The sequence below is a fragment of the Antedon bifida genome, chromosome 10 (assembly GCF_963402885.1).
Source record: "Antedon bifida chromosome 10, ecAntBifi1.1, whole genome shotgun sequence".
In the NCBI taxonomy this organism is placed as follows: Eukaryota; Metazoa; Echinodermata; class Crinoidea; order Comatulida; family Antedonidae; genus Antedon; species Antedon bifida.
The window spans coordinates 14719799-14731919 of NC_136235.1; the positions used below are offsets into that span (position 1 = coordinate 14719799).

Here is a 12121-nt window from a genome sequence, read left to right on the forward strand (position 1 = left end):
CGATAACGATCGACGATAAATATATAAGCATGCATATTTTTTACATAAAACAAAAGAAATTAGAGAGGATTTCGTTCTATAACTATAATTTGGTAATCGTTATGCTGTATTTGATAACAATAATATTTTTAAAATTCCAATCAAATGACGTCATGATAAATAAAAACAATAAAATCGTTGTATTGTCACGATATTATTGCTCTTACTAATCATGACGTCATTTGATTGGACGTGTGAAAATATCATTTTCTTCAAAGGAAGCATAGATGGTTATTCTAGAATGAAAAGTTGTTATATTTCTTTTGTTTTATGTATGAAAAATGCATATTTGTCTATTTATTGTCGATCGTTATCGTCCTAGTGTAAATGGGCCTTTGTCTCACTGTCACAACGCAAGTGAGTTAACCTATCACAGTTCGGTGATCCATCCTGTCGTGATTGGTCAAATGTCTTGCAGTGCACTTACGTCTTTGCGTTGCTTCCGAGTGCGGGAGTTCAGCGTACTCGTCGATTATGCTTGGTTCTCATTATAATAGGATGCCACGCAAGATGTAACCACACCGCACAGTCAATGACAAGGAAGCGAGTTTGGATAATCCATCGCTTGTGATTGGTAAAATTAGCATCAAGCTTTAATTATAGTTTCAACGAACGAATTTTCATTTTTAAACGAATTTATTAGGCGATTTATACCGTCGTAGTTTACATTCATGTTTATTTTTTTTAACAATAAAGCTAAGTTAAGCCTTTCAAATAGATTTTTGTTTTTGGGAATTACTTTTATCGCTAAGATTTTATACAAAAAAATTGATATTTCAATAGAGGGGTACATTACTCAAAATTTGCCAAACCTTAATTCTGTAGTATTTGTCCATAGTATTTAAAGAACAAATTCTGCTCATTATAATCTTTTTAATTCATTTCCACGTCTGTTCAATAACTTGCCTCCAAATGTTAAAGATAGTCTATTTTTTCCATCATTTATATATTCACTTAAGAAAAACCTACTTCAAATACCTGTCTGAACTCAATGAAATTTTATTTTAAACTGTTGTATATATTTGCGTTACTTTTTCTGTATTTAAGTTTATTTCTTTTTTACACTTTAGGGGGTCGGAGAGTCACTCGATAGTATTTTGTTTCACTTTTTGACAACCCCGTTTACCTTCTAAAGTGCTCTGTACCTTGTGATTTTTTATTGTTTATAAAAGATGAAACAATTGAAATGAAATGAAGTTTCCATTGGACGCAAATGTAATGTAATGTAATGAAGATCAGAGCGCTGTGGACTGTGGATGTAATTGACCAACCACGATGCATTGGACCATCCGAACTATCGCTTGCGATTGGTCAACTCACGCGTTGTGCCTAAGTTGTCGCGTTATATGTATATGTGAACTACAATGATCACCCATTAAAATAATACTTGAAAAATATACGAATCGAAACTTATTTGAAATAAAACAACATTCCTAGAGTTGCCAAACGATGGTTTTGTAGCCGACCATTTCTTACTTTCCAATTAATAATTAAACGACATTTACAATATAAACAATTGAAAGATTATATACAAAACTAACTAACTAATCATTAAATTTGTTATTTAATTTGTGTTTCTAATTGTAATTAGTCCTATTTGGAATTCATATAAATTTAAAATTAACCTAAAACCAACAAATTATGTTATATTGCATCACGTGATCAGATTTTATCATCGTTTCGATAGTGCGCAACAATGTAATAGTCGTGTAGCACGCAATGCTATAGTTAATGTTTTATGAGAGATCATACATGTTTTACACTAAGCCTACTTTAAAATGTTCTCGAATTTCACTCGTAACATTTACAACCGATTGCTGTTATTTTTTTTTAAAAAACGTGCGTCAACTATCTGAATACTGACGATGAGAACAGCAAGGTTGACGTGTTTGCGTCCAGTTGCCTTTGCAGCTCATTACTACTGCTTTCCAGCCCAATTATTAATTTCAGACAATTACAAAAAACACGTTGTCAGATGTTACGTAAAACATACATACATAAACGATTCGTTACTAATTATTGTAGGTTGTTGAAAATAATGAATTAAGGAAAAATAAAGTATGTTCATTTGAGCGCGGTTAACAGTCATAATGAACATACTCATTTAACGCACGTGCACAGGCCGTATGTTTGTAATTAACATGGTTTATGTACAATAGTGAAATTACATTGACAAAACTATTTAATAAGAAAAATTGGCCTAGTCACATGTGTACACGAGTCTTCAAATCTAGTTAAGGATACGAGAATTTTACTTAGCAATTAGTTTTCTAAATAATTCCTCTATGGTCTACATAACATCTACAATGTAATCGGGTCTTTTAAAAATATAAGTCTAAAAAACGAAGCAGGTCTAGGCCTACTTCTCAACAATTAAACTTACATAGTCTAATAAATTTTGCCATTATCATGTTGTGTAATTACTGATGAATGATAACATGACATTTAGAAGTTTTAGAACGAGTAAACATACATTAAAAAAAAGTCACAGCCTTATTAAAAGGTCGCAATGTATTGGTAGGCCTACATTGTAAATAAATCTGCTTTGACGCATTTTTCGGTTATTCTTTTTTTTATAAAGGAATTAATTTCTATAAATTAATTTTAATACATTTCGAGTTTATTGAATTATGCGTTGTATATAAAAGCAAGTTAATTTATAAATTAAATAATACTAATCAACCTATTTTTTCTCTGCATTATAATGCAGTTCCAAATATGTCACGAAGACGCCTATTATACGATACGTATACCAATAGTTATAACTTATTTTTTCATTGGATAATTAATAACTTCATCATTTTAAGGCGCATGCGTATTTGATTCGTCCATAGAAAATTCACCTCAAAAGATACTACAATACTTAATTATAGTCGAAGTCATAAATTTAGACTTTCTGTTGATCATTTAAAGGAGATAAAACCCGTTGCTGCCTTTACAATTGCTTTCATTCTTGATTGGTTTGTTGTAACTGTAACCGTATCCATCTTTAACAACATTTCAAGTTATTGGAAACTCAGCTGAATAACAGTAAGTACTTTAATGAAGAACTTTCTCTTTTAAAAAAATTAAATTGTTAAATAATTTTCTATTTTGGACGCTTTGATCTTTCTTACAAAAGGAAAAAGGAAAGAAAGAAACACCATGAAACGAAGAAAATAGTATGATCAATTCCTTTAGGGGAGAAGAATGTTGTTGAAAAAGGTGTAACATCTTAGTCCACAGCGCCTTTGATCACTTGTTGCTGGAATTGGCGCTTTACAAATTCGTATATTATTATTATTATTATTATTATTATTATTATTATTATTATTATTATTATTATTATTATTATTATTATTATTATTATTATTAATATTTAATACATTTAATAAAACAATTTGGTAATACGCTACAGATAAAGAAGATTTGTTGATTGCTCAATTTGTTGTTCATAATCAGTTCGATTCATTTCTTTTTCACTACTTTGATCTTTATTTACTAATTTATTAAGATATTTTAACCATGTTGTTGTTAACGAATTAATCACGTGAAGAATAGATATTGACCAAAAAATAATAGACAATTTTAAGCCTCTTCTTCAACAACATTCATTTTAAAAATGAAATTAACATTTAACCCATGGGGTTATTATATATTATAAAATTTAAACAAAGAAATTCACTCTTCCGACAGTTTAAAAGATTAAATGGAGCCTAAAAATGTATATTTTCAAACATAGGTATGTAGAAGACATTTTACATTGTACCTTATTATTAATGGCAGTAAAATCAATCCTAAAATATAACACACAAGTCAATAATAAAAAATAAACGGCATCGGACGTTTTTGTCATACTCTCTCTTAAAATTCAGTCTGAGGAGACCAACATTTACTCTTGGTAGTCAATATTGTATAGTTTTTAATTTGATGGAGAAAGTTTTGGGAATTAATTTTTTTTTAAATCCATCTGTTGAAAAAGGTACGAAAAGTCAACGCATTTATTTAACTCCAATAAACATAAAATTAATTGAAATGAAATACAAAACTATTTCAAATGTTAAATGGCAATAGGACATTTTAGACGCATTTCATTATGAATACCATCTTTAAACACTTCATATGTATTTGATAAAAACGAATACAAAATGATAGCTTATTTAAATAAAACATAAGTTGATATGCTTTCTTATAAAAATATAATAAGAAAATTCCGAAACAGTAAACCGGGTTATTTCTTGTAAACCACCTTGAAAAAACGTTCATAATTCACATAAGTTTGAGTAAATGTTTTGGCACAATATTATACAACATTGTCACGGAAGTTTTAAATATAATTTAGATTGTTTATAATTATTGAATTATTATGTACATAATTATGTTAATCCTTTTAATAATGACCTTTGTTGTAAACATGTTGATGTTTTCAATTTCAGTTTTGTGACTAACAGCCATTTAGTTGTTTATGTTTGTTAACATAGTCACTATTTTGTTATACAATTTCCATTTACACTAGGACGGTAATAATCAACGGTAATTAAGATTTATTTCCATACATAAAACAAAAGAAATGTTTCTTTCTAGAACTACAAGATAACCATTTATGGTGTCTTTGATGAAAATAATATTTTTTTAAATCCAATCAAATGACGTTTTGATTAATAAGAGTAATAATATCGTGACTTTACAATTATTTTATTGTTTTTATTGGTGATGATGTCATTTGATTGGATTTAAACAAATAGTTTTAGAATGAAAACTTTCTAATATATGTAAGAAAAATGTATACTTGTTTATCTATTTATCGTCATCGTCCTAGTGTGTAGCAACCTTTATACATACTTTTCGTACGAGCAAACATTGTTTTATATTCTTTTTTATTCTGAAGGTTGTATGAGAATAATAATTATATAATGTTATTCTTTCTTCTTCCCCAATTATTCGTCTCTTCTGAATACAAAAACGAAAAACAAATAAAAAACGAATTACATACACATTTTATATATAATTTTTTTTTCAATTTCAATCGTTGCGCGTATATAAATAAATATAACATTACATTAGTATAATACACACTCAAGCAAACGAAATTGTCCATATTTGTATACCCCTGAGAATACAGATTAATTTATAATAATTATGCTGTTGTAATTAAACTGATTCATAAATAAACTCAATTAAGTAACGACAAAACATTGATTTTTGCTCACAATTAGCTAATTATGATTTTAACAATATTGATTGAAGTTTGTTATTAATTTCACTTTCATTAGATGGCGGATAAACCTTTCGTCGAATCTATTGAAGAAACATGTACAAAAATGTCCTCTGAACAATGTCAGACAACAGTGCTCTACGGTGTTCCGATCGCTTCACTCATCATTGACAACAAGGAGCGACTGTGCCTAGCACAAATATCGAATACGTTGCTCAAGAAGTTCAGCTACAACGAGATACATAACCGCCGCGTGGCTCTAGGGATAACTTGCGTGCAATGTACTCCTGTGCAACTTGAAATTCTCCGTCGAGCCGGGGCGATGCCGATCTCATCCCGTCGCTGCGGAATGATCACTAAACACGAAGCAGAACGACTCGTCAAATCGTTTCTAGAAGAAACAAAACCCATAAAGCTACCGGATAATTTCACCTTCGAAGTACAGCATACGTGTTCCTGGGGATGTCAGGGGAACTTTATCCCAAGTCGATATAACAGCTCACGAGCTAAATGCATCAAATGCAAATTCTGTACTGTATATCTGTCACCAAATAAGTTCATCTTTCATTCGCATCGCTTGCCAGAATCTAAGTATCAGCACCCAGATGCTGCTAATTTTAACTCATGGCGACGTCACATAAAGCTGGCTAACAAGAATCCCAGCAATGAACTTCTTCATGTGTGGGAAGATGTTAAAGCAATGTTTAATGGAGGAAGCCGCAAGAGATCACTTTTAACGTGTACCAAAGGTTCAACTAACGCTATGCCCGCTGTGTCCTTTTCATCGTCAGTGAAAGGTTTGCGGATCGACCCTACGCCAACATACTCACCAATCCGCACGCCCATGTACCCATTTATGACACCACAGTTTATTCAGAAGTCATTTCAAAATGTTGGTCCCGAAGCTTTCATACCATTTATTCCGTCTCACAGAATGCGGATAGAGTCGGCAGTTGGAGGTCCTGATTATACGCATCCATTTCCAATCAGCCCTTGGAAAATGGCTCCATTCGCACTCAATTCGCAAATAATGAGTGGACCGTATTTAGGAAAGATGGGATCTGTTGGACACGACCGGACATGGCAGGACTTGCACGGTGCCACGTTCAGGCCACTTGCATCTAATGATGACGCGGAAGAACCACCTGTTTCAAAGCTGCTTGCTTCACATCATGTATCAGCATTCACACCAGTTGAACATCAACGGATCATTGATGACCAACAAGATCCACTGGTAAAAGTGAACGATTCTAGTCGCCAAGAATCACCCAGGCGTCGACGACTCTATGCCGCCGCCGATAAATACCATGCAGCTGACAGCATTCACAAATATGACTTTCGGATGGATGTCGCTGATCAAGTAGATTTTGTAAGTAAGCAGTGCGTGTATGGGGTAAACAAATAGGGTAGAGTGGGCCTACCGGTATTTTGTTAAAACGTAATTGATGGAGAATTATTTTTTCAAGAATTTATTTGATAACTTTACATGCTATTTGTTAGTAAGTTTAATGCGTGCAATCTTTGCGGGGTAAATATAGGCCTAATAGACAACGCAACTAGTGTAATACTATTTATGTTAGATCTAACATAAATAATATTACACTATTACACTATAAAGGCACCATAAATATATTCTTCTGACTCTATGTATTGTTCTAATTTGATTTTTTATGAGAAGGTTGAACCCAATTCATTTCAAAGTATAGTAGCCAGATTTATATGCTCAATATTGGTTATATACAAACTTGTTGGCCTTTTGGGCTTTTAATAAACATAGTTTGATCTTTTAAATTGAAGATTCAAAATTGGTTTCTTTTACACATCATGTAGCCAATGTGTAGGAAGTGTGAACATAAACAAGAATAAAATAGGGCATAAACAAACATATCTATGACTAATTGATTATAATGCCATTCGTTCAATTGAGACGAGTTGGTATTAAGTTATTAATGTATAATTACTGTTGTTGTGGTACATGGTTAGGTAGACCTGTCCCTACTGATTATGCGCCATATACATTTCAAACCGACCTGATTAAAGGCAATGGTGAATTTCGTTTGTTATTAAGGCATTGAGCTGTATTTACATTCGCGACTTAGTAGTTAATTTTCTTGTAATTAAATCTAAGCTGGAGTTGCATTGTTTGATTTTTAGATATTATACCAAATAACTTTGATATTTACGTAATATAGCATCCCTTGTGATCTTGGTTGAAGAAATGCAAATGCATTGAAATGAGAGAAAAGTGATTAGCCTATATTCTAGCATTACTAATTTAGTTTTATTGTAATCATAGACTAAATGTGTTGACAGTTTTGGCGAAGAACGAGGAAGATGTTTGCCAACAATCCGTACTAAAACGAGGGCTGCAAGTTTTGAAGGTATTTGTAATGTCTGTTTACACGTCATATTTACTCCTCTACATCATCAAATCTGTTAGTGTAACCTGGAATTTCGAGTCAGGGGAATAACATGTGACTCACTGCCTACTGGTCTGAATTGCGCACAGGTGTGGGCACTAGTGTAAACCGCAGCTATGCAATCGGCACGGGTTCAATTATCTTCTCCGGATTGTATCCATATTAAATAACCCATTCCATCCTTCGGAAGAGGAGTACTTGTCCATCTCAGCCCCTCTCTGGACAGACGAATGAGAGCCATTTGGTGGCAGTGAAGAGACCCGTATGTGTCGTCCCAAATGTGTACAATTCAGACGGCCCAGTACGCTGTGAGTCACCGGTTATTATTATTGACATTATTTTATCTTCATCATTATTGAATCATTCTTCCCTTCGTTCTCATTCTCGCCATCCATTCTCGTGTTTATCTTGACAATCGACCATCCACATCATCAATCGTCATTTTAATTGTCATCACAATCATTCATCTTTCAACTTAGTACCTTCAACGCCATTCTCACCATCCATTATACGAACAGAGGAAGATTAAAAATTAAACGAAAAGTCAGATTTTTGTTATCGTTTTGATCGTCAAATAAATATAAAAAAAAAAATGTAACTGTACTTTACTTTACAATGATAATTTAGTTCAATGTAAGAATAAAAATAAAAATTGTTTCAATTCATTATTATTTAAATTAAATAATGAAAAGGGAAAAACTCTAAACCCCGTTCTACAAAGATCGATACTTTCCGCTGACTAATACTACCTTAAGCAAAGTGTTATTCGTGCCAGTTTGCTCAGCCGATAGCTATATAGTGTGCGCCGGGCTTAAGTGGCCAAATATTGGCCCGCCTTCTATTAATAAACCAATTCAGTATATCACACACGAAGTTATAACATTTATTGAGACTTTTTCTCACCATTAAACAAACAAAACAATAATAAAACAGATACGAAGGTACTGTACGAATCCGACCTGCAGAGAACTTCATCAAGTAGGCCTAGTAATTATTTTTTAATTTTAAATTTATGTGTTATTGGACTTAAGACATAAAATTGTTAACAACCTACACGCGTAAAGTAATGGCTAGTGTTATATAATAATCTGTAGAGTTTACGTCACATAAAACTACTTGCGTCGACCCAATTGTTAATTTCTTTTGAACAAATTTTGTTTATTTCGTAGATCTATAAATTAAATTAACAATTTCGAGCTAACAAATCAACATGTAATAAAACATATATTTCATACAAAACTCTTAATAAAAGGTAAGGTTTTATGGTTTTACAGACCAAGGCTAATTTACACTTTGTGAATTTAATTCGAGTTTTTATCCGATTTTAATGACCTAACTCCGCATTCAATGTTATACATAATATTCATTGTATTGGTCCTAATGAACAGTGGCCTTTGTTACAAATACAATACTTTCAAATTTACTGTAAGATTCTAATCAAAATTGTGATTAAAATAATGGTAATAATGTTTTGCATCAAATTATGCAAGGCTTTATGTTTGGAGTTTAATGGTTGTTTAATTAGAAACGTTTTTATCTAATTTGACACAACTCGTACCAGATAGCCTCAATGGTTTTCTAATTAGCTGTTTAATTATAGACTTTGCTGTCTCGGTATGTCGTAAATTGTAGACTATTTGGAAGAAGCAATTTAACAAAATCATTATACTTTTTAATCTTTATTTTGATTACTGTATTTATTTTTACTATCTGTATTGTAGAAGTAATGTTTATGAAAGAAAAACTTCAGTCTATTGAATCGTACATAAGCCTTGCAGTAGGGCATACCGTTTCCGACAATGGTTTGTTTCAATAGGCCTACTCATAAAACATCAGCATTTTTAACTTCTTTTATATTATAAACTTATTTACTGTGATACTGCCAACATAACAACGGTTTAAATATTTATTGTATTTATTTTTTTTTTTCGCTCTAAAAAATCTTCTGATTCGTACAATTTAGAATGTTATATAATAATGAATTAATTATACTTAATAATGTTAAATTATAACTTAAATACGAATAAAATAAACAAAAACAATGATCGTACGATCGATTGAATGAACGTCACATACAAGCCCTACCAAAACTGTTTCTTTTCGATAAGCACCGCCGTGCCGCTCGGACAAAGCCGCCTTTAGTACAATAATAAAAATTAATATTGAACATTTTATAGCAAAATTATGATAAATAAAATGGCATTAAATTGAGAAGATATCCATATAATTATATAAATATACTTCTTCTCTTTCATTTAGATTCGTCATCTGTAAAGGATCAAGATTTGAAACAACTTTCTAGAAGTGAACTAGAAGCTAAGCTCGAAGGTAAGTACTACAGCACAGTCAATAAGAATCGAGTCGAATAAGTAGCACAGTCAAAGAAACATCGCTGCGGAATAAGTAGCGCAGTCAATAAGCATCATAGTCGAATAAGTACCACGGTAAAATAAATAGTGTAGTCGAATAAGTAGCACAGTCAAAGAAGCATCGCTGCGAAATAAGTAGCGCAGTCAATAAGCATCATAGTCGAATAAGTACCACGGTAAAATCAATAGCGTAGTCGAATAAGTAGCACAGTCAAAGAAGCATCGCTGCGGAATAAGTAACGCAGTCAATAAGCATCATAGTCGAATAAGTACCACGGTCCAATAAACAACGTACTCGAATAAGTAGCACAGTCAAAATAAGCATCACTATTAAAAAAGTACCATAGACAAATAATATTGAGTCGTTTAATTACATTAGTAAAATGAACATTGCAATCGAATAGATATCAAAATAGGCATTACAATTAAATAAGTGCCACAGAGAAAAACGCACCGCAACCAGAAGAGCGTCACAGTCACGTCACGTCACATAAACACCTTGCCATGTAACAATAATCTAAAAACATCAATTTTATATCACATAATAGAAGAACTTTAATGTAAAACAAATTACAGAGTTTTTAGAAATTTGTTATCTTCGATTGATACAGCATTTATTTATTGCTGGTAATAAACTATATTGGTTAATAATATCTCCATTTTACACTGTTCAATTAACGGATAATAATTACTAACTACTAATAAGAAATACGTTTTATCACCACACAAATCTTAGTTATTTTAAATTGTGAGTGTTGAAGATAATTATAAAACTTAACTTACAACTATTCTTCTAGCCTTGAACAAGACTTAACAATCTCCTAAAAACGAAATAAATATAAAGTATATATTATTTGTCAGTAGTTAAATTTGTTATCGGCCAATTAGATAGTAATAACAATACTAATGAGTACAAGAAGACGTATGTGGGTGGTAGTACAATGATAGTAATATAATACCGGATGGTGTTTAATTGGGGAAAATTCTATATGATATAGTTTAATTATGCTTACTAATAAGTTTTTCTTTATGAAATTTTCTATAAGTAATATTGATTTTTAATATTCTGTATAATAATCATATATACTAAAAATAGTACGTAGTGGAAGATAATTGTATAACTTTATGATAAGCGCCATATAGATATGTAAGCTTTAATTTATTTTAATTAACGAGATTCATATCAAAATGTTCAATTATCTTGATTGCCTAAGAAAACACAAAACAAAATTGCTGACGCGCAGTGAATTACCAATCTAAATCGGTCTAAACAAAATGCAAACTAGCTTAAAAACAGGGTCAGTCGGTCTGACTTTTTTAAAACATGATTTTGTGTTCATGAAATAAAATAATACTAAATAAAAACAAAATAGAGGCACTGTAGAAAATGTAACTGTTACTAAATAATATATATAATAATAGTTTTACCAACAATAGATTTAATCACATTTCGAGTAATTAAGATTTAACTTTATTTGGCTACAATGCCATCGAAAGACAACAACAAAACTGTGAACACTGATGAGAACAATGGAGGTGAATTTTTAATCTTCACATTTTAATCTTTAAATAATAATAATAACAAAAGTAATTTATATTTTTCAGAAGCTCAAACAGCTCTCAACAATATGTCGTCGTCATCAAAAACGTCACCAACAAGCGCATTGGACTCCGACAACTAAAAAACGACTCAATTTGTTTGCAATAGTATTGGTACTCGAATACATTTCTTGAGACTTTACCTGTTATAAATATTAGTTATGTGGTAGAATATTAACAATTACTCGATACTTTCTTTACTTGTTACCTATCAGAGAGAAGCGTGTTCCGAGAGTTTGAGTCACGCCCTCTATGTTATTAAAATATTGGTAATACTTTATTGAGAAAAACTCAACTTTTTCAGAATAGACAATAATATTAATCTTGTTGAAATGTTACCTATTGTAGGCATATACTGGAAATGAATGGTAGCCTAATAGTATATTTGTAATTTTCGAAAAAAAAATAGGCCTACTTATTTTTTATTAAAAAAAAATTTAACCTTATTTATAGAAGGTGACCCTAAACAGCGGTTCCGCTGTCTTAACCGCTTGGCCACT

General features: G+C 31.4%; 1 protein-coding gene across 1 annotated transcript; it reads left to right on the forward strand.

The window, feature by feature from the left end:
• Positions 1 to 2990: 2990 nt before the first annotated feature.
• LOC144853489 (uncharacterized) lies at positions 2991 to 11733 on the forward strand. The gene is made up of 5 exons (XM_078711185.1): positions 2991 to 3069; positions 5292 to 6602; positions 7530 to 7614; positions 9913 to 9981; positions 11628 to 11733. Exons 2-5 carry the CDS (start codon positions 5292 to 5294, stop codon positions 11702 to 11704), a joined length of 1542 nt encoding a protein of 513 aa, XP_078567311.1. The 5' UTR covers positions 2991 to 3069; the 3' UTR covers positions 11705 to 11733.
• Positions 11734 to 12121: the final 388 nt, after the last annotated feature.

What these genes read in the sequence shown, in the direction of transcription:
- LOC144853489 (XM_078711185.1), top strand. Translation starts at nt 5,292, where the DNA reads ATGGCGGATAAACCTTTCGTCGAATCTATTGAAGAAACATGTACAAAA. An exon ending in TCGCTGATCAAGTAGATTTT is followed by an intron (nt 6,603 to 7,529) that starts GTAAGTAAGCAG and finishes TTGTAATCATAG; the next exon opens with ACTAAATGTGTTGACAGTTT. An exon ending in GAGGGCTGCAAGTTTTGAAG is followed by an intron (nt 7,615 to 9,912) that starts GTATTTGTAATG and finishes TCTTTCATTTAG; the next exon opens with ATTCGTCATCTGTAAAGGAT.